We start from the raw sequence: 20,007 nt of genomic DNA on the forward strand, positions 1-20,007 counted from the left end.
AAACTGTTGGAATTTCTGAATGTCAATTCGTAATGTAGAAGTGTATTTTCAGAGGGCAGGCAGTCCTACAATTTTATGGTAATTACTTGGCAAAATAACAACATATGGCCTGTTCCATGAAGTAAGATTACAAAATTAGCCAAGATAGTTTCAGTTGATTTGATTTCACAAAGCAATTATGGCCAGTTTCCAAGCATAGGTTGACAGATTGACAGAAGCCAAACTACACTGAACTGGCTTCATGGAGGCAGACTTAGATAATAAACCTGCCTAAATCAGGGAACTTGATTTATTCAAATATCATATATTAGCATAATAGCAGCAAATTATCTGCACTTAGATGCTAAATGTGGTCTGAAAAATGTAATGAGAATATGAGTCTGAGAAAGTATGGAATTTGTGACATGGACTGCACAGCAATTGTGAAAAATGGTGAGAAAGCAAACCTGGACAGTAAAATGTATTGAAAAGAAATCTTTTATATAGTACATGTGATTACACTTGAAGACAGCCAACAGTAGATCTAATAAACCCATCATTTATTCACGTTCTAAATACTTCTTCGTCAAATGTGATAATCATATGTTGCATCTTAGTGTAAAAATCATCATTCCTTACAAAGGTTTACATTTATGTCTAGCAATAATTCCAGAGGAATACAATATTATCATTTATTGTCATAAAGAATGACAATGGGAAACAGTGCTAATGTACTCTATTGCAAAACAAAGAAAAGGCAGTGAAGTGGATTTGTCAGCAGTTTCTGCTCATACTGTATGTGCATGCTCGTCCTGTAGATGTCACTCACTGTCCCCTCAGGTTAGTCGGCAACCAAATGCAAAAATAGAAAAAGTCCATTACGATGAGTTTGATCAAAAAAATGCAACTTGGTCAGATGAGTAGAAGAAGTATAGTATTAAAGAGTCTCTCTGCAGCAGTCAGTGGTGGCACTGTAAAAATCAAATAGCACGTATCGTCGAGAGCATGTGTGGTTTAGTGATGTTCATACATTCACAACAAGGCAGAGTTTCTATCAGTTGCTCTTCAAGGCTTGTGCCTCAGTTGCTCTCCGGTTCATCGCGGGTGTTAACTTGCCTCAGACGTGTGATAAACCAAAACAGATACAACAAGACCTTTCTGTTGTTTTTGACTGAGCAGAGCTTGATAAATGCGAGTCATTCTCATCTGTCATCACACCCCTCTTTGAGCCACGGTGAGACAGCTTTCATCTGATTAGATTGTAATTGCTGCAGTTTGTTTGTGTGCATATGAATCTAAGGTTAAATGTGACTGGAATTCAGAGGGAGGCTCAGTGATAGCGGTGGTTGATGTTTCGAAGTAGTTAAAGGGGTAATTTCAAGATTTCATGAAGCCTGGCTGTTTTATTAGCTGTGCTTTCAGTCCATCACATTACACTGTTTACATGTAATATATCAGTTAGTTCGCACTGTAAAAGGATGATAGATTAAAAACAAATGTGTTATTGTTTGCAAGATAACAAATAAATGTTAACACAATTTGCTTCTAGTGTCTCAGCAAAAGCAAAAGTGAGTGCTTCGTAAATGGACTGAAAGCACACGATACTTAGAGAGGCTGTGAAAAACCTCAACCATCCCAAGATATGTAAGCATATGCAAAAGGGTACTGGTTGTAGGTCTCTCGTGGCAAAAGCGTGGGCCTGAGCAATGGGTGTCAGCACTGACAAGGTTGGGGTTTAGCCCCAAGAGAGCATGTAGCCACAGGGAGCCAATCAGCGTGGTCAAAGAGGCCCTGACATCCCTCTTCTATGGTTGAGAAGAGAGAGGCATAGTGAAAGCTTCTTCAGCTCTGATTGATCCTCAGATATCCGGACAGGTCCCCTCACAGCAGATGAGCCCATCAGGTCTACAGCTCTAGGACATCCGAGGTGTGAAATACAGCTATGTACAGTGCACGAAAGGCAGGTATTTGTCATGAAGTCTGTACACCTGAAGGACGCCACTGTGGGCCTCCCTTTTGTTTTTGTTTTTTTTTTTTGTCTTCAGGCATTCAGCATTTTCAGGCATTCTTCTTTGGATCTTAAAAGTGTGTGAATGTGTACATGTTAAAGCCAGCAAGTTCAAAGTGTGTTAGACCTGCCTAAACAGAACTGAAAAATATCAGGCAAGTTGGCAAATCTTTTCAGGCGCAAGACACGTAATGAGCCGATGGAATGATTAAGATGTGAAGCAAAATTAATGGTTGAGTCAATCATTTTTTTGGGGTGAGGTTTACAATTGAGAAGAGTCCATGCACAGACTCGGGGTATTTCTGAGTGGAATGGACAGAAAACAAATAAAAGGTAGGTATTTTATGCCTCTAGCACTTCCCCTCTTGGCCGAGACAGATTAAAGGCCAGTCTGAAAAATTTTCTCTTCGTCTGGTGGGGGTTGCATGAGGAGGACAGGGCACCAGGCAGGTAATGGTAATCAAAAGTTCCAGCATCAACACTAATATGTGTTAACGTGTCTCCTTTCCTGTGAGTGTGTGACTGTGTTTGCATGATAATCGTTCTTGAAGTCAATGTGCAAATGTCGACATGGAGGTCCTGGCTCTGCCTCTCCAGTTGAGCCCGGTGGTGGCACCTGCCTCCGCCTCCGCTGGTTCATCCCGTTTACGTAACTTGGTGCTGAGCTGGATAATACACTGGTCCCAGTCCTCTGGTAGCAGCAGCATGAGGAATCCCAGGCAAATGATGAACACCGCAATGAGGCGAACAGTGTTGAAATTAATTTCACACGTGTAGAGGTCCACCACTGGAAATACATGAAAGTGTGTTAATGTAAAACTGAATGCATTTGTCAATATTGCAATTAACTAAAAAACAGAAGAGGACAAAATATAGAATTCATACGAGCCAGCAAAGCAATTTAATTTAAATCACATTTACTAAAAGGTTTGCATGTTTAATGAAAAAAAAAAAGATACAAACCCAAATTGAAATTGAATTTCTCTCTGCCAAAATAGATTCTAATTTTCTGGGTAATTTATTACCAAATGGTTTCTGGAGTCAAACAGGTTGTGAAAGGAAAGCCAAGAGACTTACTGGCATTTACAGGAACACTTAGGACGATGCCAAGGGAGATTAATGTTGGGTAGGTTATGGCAATGCCAAAGTTTACCAAGACATTGAAAGCTGTGGAAAGAAAAAGCAATCAGAACAAATAGTCATTCTGAAAGTACAGCCAAGTCATTTATGCATTCCATAATTGTCTCCATATCTTGATCCAGAGCATCCATATCTTTTTGGTATTGTAGTGCTGTTTCTCTTTTGTTCTGAAAACTAAAAATCCACAAGATTATGTTCTATAAGAAACTTTACTGTACCCTTTCATCACACTGCCTTTGGGCGTCTGGCTTTCTCTGTAAAAGTCATAACACAGTGGAATGCTCTAGTAGATAACATAAAGAGCTGCAGTTCTGGCAGTGGTTTGAAAGGTTCAGAGTGTAATTTTTAGTGGCATAAAGCAGTAAAGCTGCAGACTCTAACCATGTGAATACCCCTCATCCTCCTCTACAGGGGCCGCTAAAAACATGAAATGTAATTTTAAGAGCCAGCGTTTATTTAGTCTAGTGTGAGCTTTTTGGTTAAAGAGATTTTAACTCTGATCCACAGTAAAATATATGCTAAAATGGAATAAAGAAGAAGTCCATTCTGAGCTACTGTAGAAACATGGCTTTGTGGAGGTGACCCACTTCATCTATATAAACAGTAAGCCCTGACAATTATTATTTTCAGGTCATTAAACATTAAAGAAACCATAACTATGAATATTGCACTGCTGGGCCAAAAAAAGTCCCTAACTGGATCTAACTGTGCAAATAGATAAGGTCCTTCCATTGGATAATTACTGCAGTGATTAATATGTTTCAGTTCTTTAGTCGTAACCCTATAACACCAAATGTATCATATTTGATACATGAGTTTTGAAGCCCTCACATGATCAGTGATATTTTTTTTCTTGAAAAACCTAATATATATAATTAGCTACATGTAATACACAGATAATCCACCAGGGGGGAGTAATTTATTCCCCAGAGGCCATTTCAGTGACACTACAAGATTGTCATTAATGAGGAAGGAGGCAGAACTTTGCCAGTTTTTAAAAGGAATTACCAATTTGTTAGACATGTTATATGATGTTTTTGTTTGTTCAAAAATAATAATACTTGAGCATGTATCAAACATGATACAAAATTGAAACTCATACATGGAAATTGATATTTGAAAAGAAAAAATTGGGTAGTTCAGAAAGACCAATAAAGGCTCCAGTTTCAAAGAACTGGAATTTTCTGTCAGTGGTTTACTGGTTTAGGCTTTTTAACTGATGTAATGAGCAGCTTCTCGTTCCTTAACAACCATCAGATTGATATAGAGTATAAAGATTGGGCTGTGTTTCAACAGAAAAAGGTCATGCGGTCTGATGAGTCCAGATTGAGTCTTTCAAAGTGATGGGTGCATCAGGGTGAGAAAAAATGTAGATGAAATAATTACCCATCATGCCTAGTGCCTTCAGTACAAGCCTGTGGGGGCAGTGTTATGATCTAGGGTTGGTTCAGTTGGTTAGGTCTAGGTTCAGCAACGTTATGTGATAGAAATAAAAGTTGTGATATTGTGTAAGCTCATTGAAATGACCTGAATATGTGCAGTAATCGAAGCTGAAGGCAACAAAATATTAGAGAGTGAGAGGGGTTTTTTTTGGCTAGGATGCGTATATTTATGGTGCAGAGTGGGATATATTACAAGTTGTATAATTTGGCTTGTTTTTTTTTTTTTGTCTAATTGGCTCAGTGCTGTTCTGTCAGCAAGCAGAGGTTTCTATGGTGACAACAGATGAAAATTAGCCTTACAAATAATAAAAATACTCCCCCATATGAATAAAAAAATGTAATAAATAAATACCAGACTAGATTGTATAACTAAACTGGCTAAATGATATTCCTGGACTACATCACATCATAATTAGGACTTTTACGCTTCATTTTCACATACCAAACAGCAGGCCCGCCACCCCACAGATGTACGCCCAGGGGATGTCTTCAGGCGAACCGATGTACTCCACATGTGTGAAATACAGGATAACCGGCACAAAGCTGATGAAAACAAAGTTGGCGCTCCCAACAATACTCAGAAAAAGTGCAGCTTCTCCAAATTTGGCACTGCCCAGGACCATCTTGAAGAGTACCTGGAGATGAGGAGAGAAGACATTTACAAATGGAACATCTCATGAATTATAATCTCTGCCCCCCTCAAGGAGCAGTGAGGAACTGCAGAGCACGCTCCTGCCAAATACCTGCCATGTCTCTGGCATAGGGCCGCTGTTGTCTGTTTATCACATTAGGCAGCACAGACAGCAGTGCAAAGGAGACCAGAACGCATCAAAATATCACTTTCTGTCCTGTAAACCCTCTCTTTGGTTAGGATGTCATGACCTGAGACTGACGACTAAACCTAAATATATCACACATTTCACTCATGATCTCCCTCTTTTCATTAGTAAAGAGAAAGAAGAGAATAAAACAAAAGCTCACATACAAATGTTAACTTTTTCTCCCTTTATATATTAAGTCATTCTTATCAAACACATGTAAATACCTTGTAGAGCGCTGACATCGAAGCAGAGGCCACGACCAAAGTAATGCCAATGACAGAGTGGCTGTGAAATCCATCAGCATAGGTCATCATTACAATGCCTGCTATGGCCAAGATAGCAGCTACTATCTGTAGAGAAAGAAAAGAAGGGACATCAGTGAATGACGGATGGACAACATGCTGCTCACAGTGTGGCGATTAAGAAGCCTGAGCTGTTACTGCTGTGTAGGGACGCAGCAAGAACACATGGCTTCCACTTTGTTATTCAAGTGCAGTAATCACAAACCTCACAGGACAAGACTTTTAATAGCATAATTAACAGTGACGAGGACGAGTGGAATGCACGTACAGATAGGTGTATGTCGAATAAAAAAACACGAGTAGGTGTATTTAGTTACAGTTACTTTAGATAGATAGATAGATAGATAGATAGATAGATAGATAGATAGATAGATAGATAGATAGATAGATAGATAGATAGATAGATAGATAGATAGATAGATAGATAGATAGATAGAAAATAAAATAATATAATATAATATAATATAATATAATATAATATAATATAATATAATAATAATACAATTCAAACCCCGCCCCTCACACATACTGTAGCTTATTACCTCCACCAAGGAACAGGGGAGGTTATGTTTTCATCGGGGTTTGTTTGTTTGTTTGTTTGTCTTTTAGTAAAATAACTCCAAAAGTTATGAACAGATTTTCAGGAAATTTTCAGGCAGTGTTGATACTGGCAAAAGGAACAAATGATCAAATTTTGGTGGTGATTGGGAGGCGGATTTTGATGAAATTTTCAGGAAACATTGATATGGGCACAAGAAACAAATGATAAAATTTTGGTGGCGATCGGGGGGGGACTGATCTGCCGTGGCGGAGGTCTGCGCTCTCCAAGTGCTTTTCTAGTTTTGGCATGGATCCAGCTGATGTCATCAGGTCTGTACATGTGCTGATGTCACCATATCAACTGTCTCTATATATGTGCCAAGTTTGAAGTAAGTTGAGAAAAAAAAAAAGTTTTTATAGACATGTGAAATCTTGCCCATTTTATGTAAATGGAAGGGAAAAAAAGACATAAAAATTCATTGAAAATGTAAACTTTGACCTACTTTTCCCAAAATGTAATTACATCTATTTTGGGTCACTGGCAATCTATAAACCCAATTTGGTATGAATTCAACCAATAGTTTTGCTGCTAGAGTGTTAACAAACAAACAAACCAAACCAAAAACAATACCACTTGCCTCCCCTTCGGGGGGCGGGTTAATAATAGATAGTAATAATAAGTAGCAGTATAAATAGAAAAGCAGAATGAGTACAAAATAAAAGCAAAATAAAGAGAGTAATGCACACTTCTTTCACTCATAACTCACTCGCACATACACATCCATGTGTCCTCAATCATACCCATATTGCACATATTGGAGTTTGCACATATTCAGTTGTTCACCATTGTCATGACTTTTGAGTACAGTCTACAGTCTGGTGGTTCTGGTTTAAACAGGATGTAAGAATAGATAGAGGATGGATTTACGATGAACAATCAGGTTGCATGTTGGGCTGATCAGTAAATTCACATTATTGTTGCCCATGTTAGATCTTTTTCACCCATTCTAACAGCTAAAAAAGACCTTTTCCAGTGCCATTTTTATTTTCAGGATTAGTCACACAACACCAAAAAAGCGAACAAAGGATTGTTCATGTTAACATAAGCCCTAAGAAGGAATCTACTCTCATATTCACAGTTCAAGTGCTTCCAACACAGAGCAGGCAGGTTCCACAGTGTTGGACTGATTGTCTGACATTGATTTCCGTTGCACTGTCACCGTGTTTACAAACCAAATACCATCCTCAATCCAGCAACCCCCTCTTTTCACTTACACTCCCGTTTCCCGCCTCTGGGAATACGACAGGATTCTCACAGCTTCAAGACAACACTGGACCATCTGTTTAACCCAACTCTCGAACAACACCCCTCAACATTTTCAGCATTTATCTCCGCTTTGTGTTTTAGCTCATGCGGTCATTATGTGCGTTTGATTGGCTGGGGGAATAGCGATAGGGACAGGGTGCAGTCCAGCTGAGTGGATTAGCTCTGCATTAAGGAAGTGTCAGGAAGATAAATGAGCCATGTGTTTTTGCTTGGCCAAAGCCCTTGGGCACCTTTGGCAAAATGGCTCTTTCTGCACTGCAGGCTGCCTGTCAGTCACAGCTACACCTTTCATTTCTAGTGAAGGGCTGTTTGCTTACAGGGTCAGCCGCCCTGTGGGTGTTAAGTGTTTTAGTTCCTTAAGGTGCTTCAGCAAAAATGTGAGGATCACTGTGTAAAAAGGTCATGACTTTAAATCCTGTGCAGACTCGATGCATTTAGGACAAACCTGTGATCGACTGGACACCGAGCGGCAATTACAGAGTGTCTTAACTGCTGTCGTAAATTGAAAAAACAAACCCTAAGTCACAAGCGTTCTCTAACGACTTGCTAGCTGGTGCACTATTCCCACTCTGCTGTTCCCACCAAACTGAGCCGATAAAATAGAGTCATGTCTTTACGTTCACAATATCACTGAGATCACTGTTTAACAAGATTGATTCATCTGCCCCTATCGCTCTCTCTCCTCCTTCACTTTCATGACAAACTCATCTAGGATCCCCTGCATTGCTGCGGACATTCAGACACTGCAATACCCGCTACCAAGCAAGAAAGAGAGAGAGAGGGAAAGAGAGGGGGGGGGTGTAAGAGAGCGAGAAGCAGCATTATTACAGTATTTGTCTCTTACTGGTGCCTTTTATCACAGATAATGGGGTAGGGAGTGCAGGGCAGCATGAAGGGGAGATGGGATGCTTTTGAGTGTGTGAAAAAAAAACGGGTAAAATCCATTTCCCAGAGTGTAGGAGAGTTGCAGATATGAAAGAGTTTTGGGCATGCAGTGGAAGAGTAGTGGGGGATACCTCAATTCAAAGCTCGTACAAACCTAAACCCTTATTCTTATGCTTCTCCCTGCCTTCCCGACACGAAATCAACAACAAACACTCGCACAGATACACACCAGCAGACTTATTTGTATGACACAGCAATCATTGGTAGGAAATGGATGATCAAACAGGTAATGTACTCTCTGCTGGAGTCTGCTGTGTGTATAGATCACACATACAAGTTAAGTATAAATTCAGCCAAACCAACCACACACTATACATACAAATTTGTTCTTGCTATTGAGAGGAACTTCTTCCACTGTAGATCAAACATTTGTATTTCAGAACACACTTTCTATCCACTGAGACCTTGAAGCGTTCTTTGTCAGCAAGTCATTGTCGCATTAGTGTAAATACCTGCAGACCTGCAAACAAAATCCCAGTGCTATATCGATTTGTAGAATGTGTGTGTAAATTATATATTTTCTTATATTCTAATAAATATCAAAGTTCCATGCAATACTCAGTTCTAATCTTAAATACATTTAGCCTTAAGACCATGATACTCAAGATACAGGAAATGATCAAATATGCAATTAAAAGATATCATGTCATACTGTAGTTTTCAAGTGCAAAAAGCTACATTTTTATTCATAATATGTGACCTTACTATACAAACAGACGTGACACATGCAATGCACCATCGATAGGCGTTCTGTGAAATGAAAATGTACCAATTATATTATGCAAATGATCTTATTTATATAGCTGCTGTTCTGTTGGTTATTACTGACGGATGCCGCTGGTGCATTTCCTAGATGGTATAATCTGAAAATCATTGTTTTACTACCAATCTTTCCACTGTGGTTAGTGCCTCTCTAAGACTCATATCTAAAGACGCAGCGTCAGTGTTTCGTCTGAGAAGGGGGAGAAAAACTGTAAACAAAAGATTAAAATAATCTCTCAGACACACATGCGGTCATACTTACCCTAACCCCCATGAAGCGGTCTCTGAGTACAATCCACGAGAGCAGGAAGACGAAGGCCTTGTTACAACAGAACAGTGCTGACACGTCTGTTGTGTTGATCTTCCTGAGAGCCTGCAGGTACAGGTAGTTGGTGAGGATCCACAGCAGGCCAAATGGTGCTACCTTGGTGAAAAACACCTTTGGTGTCAGTCCGTCATCCCCAAAAAACCTGCAGCACTCCCTATGCACACACATAATGTTAAGCAAAGTGTTAACATATGAAGTAAGTCGTTTAGTTCAGTTTGAAATCAAATCACATCTTAAATTCATTTAATCAATATAAAGTGCATATCCAACTCTGTGTGAACAAATGATACCAGAGATACCGGAGGCTGTAATCACTTAGGAGTTTGTAAAATAATTCCCACTTTAACATTTAGTAAATGAACACAGCATAGTCGTGCAAGTGGGACCGAATCCACTCTGATGGAAAAAATGAGTAAATATTTGGAAAAGCAATCAGACCTGCCATGAGACATTAAGCTCAATAATTCTGAGCTGAGATTAAGCTGTAACATTTGATAATAGACACAAGGGTTTTCTTGATTTGATTCCAATCATGACTACCGATGAGACTCTGCTTTTGATTTACATTTTCAAACAGGTGTTAGATCACATGTTGAGTCATTTCCTATCCCCCTCTTTGTGCCAGTCCTCGGGGACTGCCTTGGAATGGTTCTCATCATACTTGAATATCAGGAACTTCTGAGTGTTCAAATTAAAACTTCATGTCATCTTTCTGTTGAATCAAGCATGGTGTCCCTCTAGGTTCAAGTCTCGGACCAATCTGTTTCTGATTATACATGCTCCCCAGGAGTCTTTATTTTCATTGTTATGCAAACAACACTCTGTTGTATGTTCCTGTGAAGCCCTCTGACCCTATTATGTTTAGTTATTAACAAAACTGTTTGTATGACATCAAAAACTGGATGTGGAATAGTTTCCTACAACTCATTTTAAATAACAAAGAAATTCTTGTTATTAACCAGCAAAAGATTCCCAAACAAACAGTCTCCTACGTTTCCATAATTTGTCTCTTGCAAGAAATACTGGTGTTATCTTTGACATTAACTAAAATTTGACACATTAACAAGTTCATACATTTTATCAACTCAGAAATATTGCCAAGATAAGATATATTTTAAACATTAGAGATGCAGAAATAATCATATATGCTTTTATCCCCTCACATCCTGATTATCGCAACAGCCTTTATACTTGTTTTAACTAAAAATCTACTTGACTTTTAACCAGAATAAAGAGACATGAACACATTGCACTTGTTTTAGCTTCTTTACACTGACTTTCCATTTGTTTTAGGATTGATTTTAATATTTTATTGCCTACTTTTACAGCACTTCATGGCCTGGCTCCAGATTGTATTTTAGTCCTTTTAACACCATATCAATGTTATGTTATGAATTAGGTTAGTTGGGTTACATACAGAATTTTATAATAGTAGTGGGGACTGAGCTCTTTCAATTATGGCCACAAAACTTTGGAATAACCCCATGGAAATCAGGCTGAACACAGTATCCACTTTTCAGTCTCTTCTTAAAACATACTTTTACTGGAGGGAATTTTTATTTGTGCTGTATATTTATTTTATTTTATTTTATTTTATTTTATTTATGTACTGTTTTAATTTGTCTGTGTTTTATTTTATATTTTCTCAATTTCCTTTGCAGAAACGTGCTCTATATAGAAAGATTATCATATTATTATTTTTATTGCATGTGAATATATGCGTTGTATGCCCTTATATGTGCCTTTGCTGTTCACTGAAGAGCTGAAGTAAAAAAACTGAACAATCATTTGCATCTGTTATTTGGAGGAAAATAGATCTGAACAATTATATTTCTATTATTATACTTGTGCAGAGACATTAAATCATATTCAGACTGAATGAATACAGACGCGCATTTCTTTAAACCATTAAATGATGTGTCACAGTTAATATATTTGATATTAATGCTCTTAAATACTTTATTGTTTTTCCAATTGTACATGGTTTATACTGGCTCCAATTGGTTGGATGTAAAGCATTGATTACTGTCCTTCTTTAAATCTCTATTTCATTTCCCCCTGTGAAAAAGAAACATTAATGTATTTTGGGAGTGTTTCATTTGGACCAATTCTGTTTACACCGCTCTTATGTTACAGTTTACCCTGAAAGCATCTGGCCCTGTAAAACCACTGAAGCAGCAATAACCAAAGAGCGGCAGGTAGCACATTTGCCAAAGTGTCCTGCTGGATATTGTGGAAAAGCATTGTTGTGAATCAGCTGCAGAGAGCTGAGTCGGCTCTAAAAACACATCACTCACAGCCCATTCACAAACACAACATTAATTCAGTGAATATGTTAAAGTCGATCTTCTGCGTTCACCACCTTGAGTCCAACCCAATAACAGTTTGCAGTTTGTTTCTTCTTTAGTGTTACACATGGCAGACCTCTAATCTTCACTGGTAAAAGAAACATTTCCTACGACTCCTTTTAATGGGGTCATGGAACATATTCAGATCAGGAATATTGAGTTCATTTGTATCTCTGCTCTGTGCAGCTTTTTCATATGACAGGCTATTTGGATGTCAGTGCATGATGAGCAGGTTAAGTGAGGAAAAAAATACCAATTTCCGCTCATCTTCTTATAGAGAACCCTGGAATGAACTCATATGTATGACAGCAGGACCCATTTATTACTACTGTCAGTGCTTTACCTCTATTGGCCACCATCTTATAGAAAGAGACAGGGCACCTATTACTGTACAAATATCAAACGTTGCTCTGTATTTATCTGTAGAGCCTGCGATTCACCTGCAGGTTCAATCTGAATAAACACAAAGGAAACGTAAGTGTTTGATATTCACCTCGCCTCAGCTTCGACCAGAGTCAGAGCCCTAGATCATTGTGTAAGCCTTCAAAAGGAAGAACTGCATCAGAGAGAAACATCAGAAACCCTGGGCTCTTGAATGCACCACAACTTCTACGAAGCTACTTTCTTTGTCTCATGTACAAAGGTAACACAGGGGGTAGCAGAGATAAGACTTCTCTCTAAAGACAGTGATTAATGGATTTTTTTTCAACTGTGAGAGTATTTTGAACCCACTTAGGATTAGATTCTCTCTGTTTGCTGCTCTACCACAAGTATATTTGGCATGGGAACCTGGTGTTATAAATGAAATAACTGTTGTTTACTTTTGGAAATCCAATATAAATAGGGAATGACGGTGCATAACTAACAATATATAGACAATATTAAACATTGAGGATATCTTTCTAATTGTCAAGAACACAAGGCGCTATAGATCTCATGTTAGGATTAACTACCCCGCCCCCTGAAGGGGAGGCAAGGGGTATTGTTTGTGGTTCGGTTTGTTTGTTAACAACAGCAGCAAAATTATTGGTTGAATTCACACCAAACTGGGTTTATAGATTGCCATTGACCCAGAATAGATGTCATTACATTTTGGGAAAAGTAGGTCAAAGTTTCAATTTTTAATGATTTTTTTTAACCCCCCCCATTTACTTATAATGGATGAAATTTCACATGTCTATAGCAGTAAACCTATTGGTTTGAATTTATACCAAAATTGATTTATAGATTGCCATTGACCCAGAATATATTCCTTACATTTTGGGAAAAGTAGGTCAAAGTTTCAATTTTTTAGGAATTTTTAAAATCTTTTTTTCCCTTTTTACTCACAATGGGCGAAATTTCACATGTCTGTAGCTGCAAAACTATTGGTTGAATTCATACCAAATTGACTTTATAGACTGCCAGTGACCCAGAATGGATCTCATTACATTTTGGGAACAGCAGGTCAAAGTTCAAATTTTTAATGGATTTTTAAAATCTTCCCATTTACTTATAATGGGTGAAATATATGCAAGGGGAAGAGTTTGTTGTTCCTGGCACCACTTGTTTGTGATATATCTGACTCACAGTGGTTCTTTTTATTTGCTCACATATTTACTCTTGGAAGTTTTCTCAAAAGGCTTTTTAACATTTTTATAGCATTTTAATAGCGAAAAGAAGAACAGTGAGAATGTCTTTTGAAAACCCAGAAAACAGATATAACCAGGGTGCGATTTGTAGGGGGGGGATCAACCTCCCCTCTGGATTTTACATCCCTACTTCTGCTCAATAAATTTCATCCTCGAGGAGGGGGGGCAACCAACCAATTGAAATAACAGGAAGGTTGTGACTGAGTTTTCTTCCACCTATATCCTACATTACTGGCACTAACATTCACCTGAACCAAACTGTCGGCAGTCTCAGAATTCACGAACGTCCCCATGCACTGGGGCGCCGTAAAGGGGCGGGGGGGTGAACGTGACAAATTCATGGAGCCCAGCATTTGTGGGGGGCCCATTGAGCAGTCTAGGGGGTCCAGTGGATACAGGTTAGAAGTTGTGAAAATTTCGTGTAAGATCTGCTGTATAATAGAGGAATAGAACCCAGGAGTTGGACATTGAAAGTATATGTAAAGCAGGGGTCTCAAACATGTGGCCCGGGGGCCAAATGCGCCCCGCCAAAGGTTCCAATCCGGCCCGCGGGATGAATTTGCAAAGTGCAAAAATTCCACAGCAAGGTTGTCGAACTCATTTTAGGTCAGGCTCCACATACAGACCAATATGATGATGAAGTAAAATAATAGCAGAATAACCTACAAAAAAATGATGACTTCATATTTTCTTCTTGGTTTGATGTGGGAAAAAAATGTTACATTATGCCTATAAATAATGGCATCTTCAAATTTTTGTCTTTGTTTTAGTGCAAAAAATAACATAACATTATGGAAATATTTACATTAACTAACTGTCCTGTAACAATAAAATGTGAATAATCTGAACAAATATAAACAATTAAACACAATTTTAACCATTTTCTGCCTGTTAATCAGTGTTTTGTGTCTTTGTAGATCCGATCCAGAATGCACATGTAGAAATGATAAATTGAGGCATAGTATTGTTAAAAATTGCACAAAATTTTCTTAAGCTTTTTTATTTAAATTTCAGTGTTGTCAGGTTATTCACATTTTGTTTGGATAGTTTATAAAAGTAAGTATTTTCAGAATTTAATGGGGGGTTTTTGCACTAAAACCAAGACAAAAATTTGGAGTTGTCATTATTTATCGATTATTACGCTATTACTTTACAGGTCTGGCCCACTGGAGATTAAATCGAGCTAAATGTGGCCCCTGAAAGAAAATGAGTTCGAGACCCCTGATGTAAAGTTTCACGGAAGCATTAGTTGTGTTAGTTTTGGACCCCCCCCCCCCCCCCCCAAAAAAAAAAAAAACCAAAACATCCCCTCCTCTGTTTTTTTTGACAAATCGCACCCTGAATATAACCATGATCTGTAATGACACCATTTCATGCTGATTCATTGTAGCTGCTGATGGTGGAACGATCCTCTTCTCCTCTGTGATGGATTTATCTTTGTATTCTTCATGAACACCCAACCATCATCCTCTATAGATAAGCTTGACCTGACATTTACTGTTTGGTATTTTTCTCTCAGTAACTTCTGGTCTACCCACTGGAGAAATATTTTGGCCTGACATCGGCACGTTGGTATTTAACTTGTTTGTGGGCAAAATGAGTCTTTAAAGGAGTTTTCTGCTGCTCTTTAACTCTATTACTGGCTGCTATAAAACCAAAATAACTGCTCTTTCTTCACTTTATTTTTTACAATTTATATTATTTTGTCATTTATACACTTATCCATCTCCATTTCATATCATAGGTTTTCTTTTCTGTCTTTCTTTTCTAACCCTTCCTTTCTCTTCTTCCAGTAAATGTTAAATAAATAACACTGGCTCAGTTTTGTTGTTGCAGTAAGTGTCTTCTCACCTGAATCTCTGTCTGGGTGTCTGCCTCTCCGGACTCTTGCACAGATGTCCGATGTAGTAAAGAGGAAAGAAGAGGCAGTTCCAGGTGGTAGCAAACCAGGTGAGTGTGAAGGGGGCATCAAACTGCTTAAAGGTCAGTTTGGCCAGCTGGGTGGAGCCTGCCCAGGAAGAGCACACGCACATCACCATGGCGACTCCCCACAGGGCCTTTCGGACCTGCACCGTGGTTACTCTGATGCAGCAGTGGAGCCTCCGTCTGTTGGAGCCGGACTCCGTTCCTGATGCACCAACGGACAACTGTGCATCTGTAGTGCCCACCACATTCTCCCTGGTGCGGTCTTCTCCTGTGGGAGGGCACACAAAGTTTTAGAACACAGCTTTTTATTAACTGGATATGTTCGCTAATTGAAGTCGTATTGATTGATATAAATATTACTTCAGATTTTAGACTAATATGATTCAAACACAAAATGATGTTATGTTCACAATATTATAATACTGAGAACAACAAGAAGGAGAAGAAGAAAAAGAAGACGAAGTTTTATTTATTGAAGACTTCTCAAAGTACAAGTTGCATTACAAAAGAAATTGATAAAATACAAAATGATAAAACCCACCAAAGTACACTGAACAAAAATATAAATGCCACACTTTTGTTTTTGCTCCCATTTTTCATGAGCTGAACTCAAAGATCTAAAACTTTTTCTGTATGCACATAAGGTTTATTTCTCTCAAATGTTGTTCACAAATCTGTTTAAATTTGTGTTAGTGAACACTTCTTCTTTGCTGAGATAATCCATCCACCTCACAGGTGTGGCATATCAAGATGCTGATTAGAGAGCAGGATTATTGCACAGGTGTGCCTTAGGCTGGCCACAATAAAAAGCCACTCTAAAATGTGCAGTTTTATCACACAGCACAATGCCACAGATGTCACAAGTTTTGAGGGAATATGCAATTGGCATGCTGACTTCAGGAATCTCCACCAGAGCTTTTGCCTGTGAATTGAATGTTCATTTCTCTACCATAAGCCATCTCCAAAGCTGTTTCAGAGAATTCATGAAGAAGACTGCGTGAGGAAAATGGTGGTCACACCAAATACTGACTGGTTTTCTGACCCCCCCTGGACCACCCAATACAGTAAAACTGCACATTTTAAAGTGGCCTTTTATTGTGGCCAGCCTAAGGCACACCTGTGCAAATATCATGCAGTCTAATCAGCATCTTGATATGCCACACCTGTGAGGTGGATGGATTATCTCAGCAAAGGACAAAGGAGAAGTGCTAACTAACACAGATTTAGACAAATTTATGAACAATATTTGAGAGAAATAGGCCTTTTGTGTTCATAGAAAAAGTTTTAGATTGTTGAGTTCAGCTCATGAAAAATGGGAGCAAAAACCAAAGTGTGGCATTTATATTTTTGTTCAGTGTATAAATATGGCACCTACAAATGAATCGATAAAAAATAAACAGTCAACTGCGATAAAATTAGGATGTGTATTCTTGTAAAACACTCTCTAAAAGTAGACATTAATTCAGATTTATCCTAATTTCCTTGGATAGGCAGGTTTTGAGGGCCATTGTATAATTATTTCCAGGTGTCTAAAGTTAAAAATAAATCTATTTTAGCAATAGTTCTGAGGTGATAAAGAGCTTAAATCACCACCAGAGACACCAGCACCGAGATTTTTTGCAACAACATTCTGGGGTCCAATATTTTTAATGAGCTGTAAAATTAACCCTTTATCAGGGAAGTGACTATTTTTGGTAATTTCCACAAATATTAAATATGGAGCCAATCCCGTTCCTCAGTGTAGGTCAAGAAGCATGTTGGTTTTACTAATACTAGATTTTATAGATATAATGAAGCTGTAAATAGCGAATATGAGTGATTTTTGTCCATTTATGACCTTATAGCAGTTGTTTTATTGGATGTCTTTGTTTTATAGCAAGTGCTGCTCAGATGTCGTATGGCAAGAGGAGGGGGATGATGATGTCCAATAACATACAAAGGTTGAAAATTTCAACTTCAGAGTATTTCAATGAGTGTCCTATAAAGGGTTAACAGCAATCCTGTCAATGTAGAGCGGAGTGTCATCAGCATAACAGCAGCAATGAATACTGTCTTTTTCAGCCAGTCCCTGTTATATAATTTGGTCATTTAACAAATTGAGTGGGATCTGGGTCTTGAAATCATTAAAAAATAACTTGTTTTGGTTGATTTCCTCACTGTGATAATGACCTAGATCACCAGAAAATAAAATGCTTCCATCTCAGCAAATGCTAACAAGAAGTAAGTGATAAATGTTAGCTATGGATAAACACTTTTTTTCTGCCTACTGAAGAGAAATTATGTAATCTTTCTAAAAGATAATATTCAGAACAGTATTAATGCATATGACAAGAGGCAATAATATAGGGAAATTGAAGAGAGTGTAGTATAATTTGTCTTGCCATTCTTGCAGAAATGATGTGGGACAGCTAATTTTAAGGGGACGTAAATGTGATACAAGTGTTTCATTGCTATTTTATTGGAGATATTTCATGCTGGCCTTCAAAATTAATCAGGTGGGACCAACAAAAACTGCTGCATCATAAGAGGGAGCAGACGAGCGCATTTTTATGGTTCATTATTCTGTAACTCACAGTACACAGTACAGTTATTGTCGCTCTTCATGACTGGATATTTGTTTTTAGTTTTTGACATTTACTGAAGCGATACATTTATGGAATGACACAGCTACTTTCACGTTAGCTGAACTTGAAGCTAATCAATCAGACATCAGAGTTAAAGCTGTGGTGACTGAGTATGACAGGATGCAGCCAAACAGAGGACAAAAGAGGGCAGATCTGATATCTAATCCAAGATGACCTCTTGTACACCTCATAAGTTACAATGACGGCTGAGTATGTGTGCGATAGAAAGTTCCTGAGTGCACAAAAACACACACATAGCAACACTTAACTCTCTATTGCACCTGTCAAAACCTGATAACCTCCATATGTCATCAATAAAGTGCGAATTCAGGCAATCAGCTGCTGATGCGCTGTTTTCGATCCCACTCACACCCACAGTGAACCTCATCTTGTTGCCTCGAGTTGTTCAACTAACTTTCTGATAACTGTATGTAGTCTCGCCCACAAATAGGATGCAGCCATAATCCTGTATGAAAAAGCTGATAAGCTGAAATGAGACTTCCAAGTTTATCCTCCAATTGTCTAGGTACCACACATGCACATTTATTCTGTAGAAAACAATAGCTGCTTTATACATACATTCATTCAGACAGTTTTATCTGGCTCCATCCCTATGTGACGCCATGCACTGACGACATTAATACACTTTGGCGAACACAAGCAAAGAGCAAATAAATCATTTTAACTGTTTATGTAGTTATACTTTCACCGCAGAGAATAAAACAAAAGGCCGCAACCACACAATCGAAGCAGTCAGAGAATAACAGTAAATAACCTAATGCTCATACAATGTGCATTTTTCTGCAGCTTTCCTGCCCTCTTACAAGTAAAATATAGTGGGATCTCCCTGACGGTGTTTCTAGAGGTAATGATGTACTGCAGGAAGTGTCTCGCCAATTCATCTCCCCTGTACGCTGAAATGCAGCATACATTTCAAAAAGCATGAGTAAGACAGGCATAAATCAAACTTAAACTGGGCAAAAAAAATATTATACAGCAGAACGTCATATCAACAGGACACTGGAGTCAGCATACTATGTGTTTGTGCTTTTACCCTGATGATCTCTCCTCAGTTTAATACGGACTACATAATCAACAATATACCTATCATCTAATATATCAACTTGCTGCATATTTTACAAAGGAGCTATATTAGTGGGCATCCATCACAACCAATGAGGCGGCACATTCTTCCTGGAAGAGACTCCACTGACCTTGCCAGGTGGTCTCATCGTATCAGAGATTAACTTCCCTGATGACTATCGCCTCCTATGCTAATGCTCCGGCTTCCCCAGGCTCTATACAAAATGCTCAAGAGACTCATATTTTCATTATCCCCTGCAAAAAGAAACAAGATTACGTGATGCAATTATGATCAAATTGTACTGTGTTGCTTGGGCATCCACAACAATCTACAACTGTAAAAGCACCTGACAAATGAGAGACAAATTTGGCAGCGATGAAAAATGATTCAAGATCATTGTCTGTTATTGCAAAAGAATGATGAATCAGCAAAGATGAAAAAGAGACAGACACACAGATGGATGTCTAATCAAAGTCTTGGGCATGAGGGTGAGAATTCAGCTTCTCTGTTTTCAGCTCCAAGCCTCATTGGTTTGCTCTGTTGTGAAGGTCATCTCTCTTTCACGCTGGCCAATTTGTTTGTCCTTCCTAGGCCACCATTCCACATCTCATGGCCCTGGCCACTGCTCCATACTGCAGCACAGTTTAATCTTCCAAATGCAGTGATGGGCCAAGCCAATCAGCCCCCAGAGAGGCACCAAGGCCCAGCTAAGCATTTACAGTCCTGGCATATGGCAACACATTTAGTGTCAAGTCACACATTACACATTATGATTTCCCTTCATTCTTCAATGAAACTAC

General features: G+C 38.5%; 1 protein-coding gene across 2 annotated transcripts in view; it reads right to left on the bottom strand.

The window, feature by feature from the left end:
• Window positions 1–459: 459 nt before the first annotated feature.
• Window positions 460–20,007, bottom strand: part of slc35f3b (solute carrier family 35 member F3b) — a 74,865-nt gene continuing 55,317 nt past the window's right edge. For both annotated transcript variants that reach the window (XM_030156786.1, XM_030156787.1), the window contains 6 exons: window positions 15,425–15,767; window positions 9,529–9,748; window positions 5,615–5,740; window positions 5,012–5,204; window positions 3,065–3,154; window positions 460–2,774 (listed from right to left, as the gene is read on the bottom strand). In XM_030156786.1, coding sequence (XP_030012646.1) covers window positions 2,539–2,774; window positions 3,065–3,154; window positions 5,012–5,204; window positions 5,615–5,740; window positions 9,529–9,748; window positions 15,425–15,767 — 1,208 coding nt within the window. In that variant the 3' untranslated portion in view covers window positions 460–2,538. The remainder of the gene's footprint in view (window positions 2,775–3,064; window positions 3,155–5,011; window positions 5,205–5,614; window positions 5,741–9,528; window positions 9,749–15,424; window positions 15,768–20,007) is intronic.

This window comes from Sphaeramia orbicularis, chromosome 15, assembly GCF_902148855.1.
Source record: "Sphaeramia orbicularis chromosome 15, fSphaOr1.1, whole genome shotgun sequence".
Classification (NCBI taxonomy): domain Eukaryota; kingdom Metazoa; phylum Chordata; class Actinopteri; order Kurtiformes; family Apogonidae; genus Sphaeramia; species Sphaeramia orbicularis.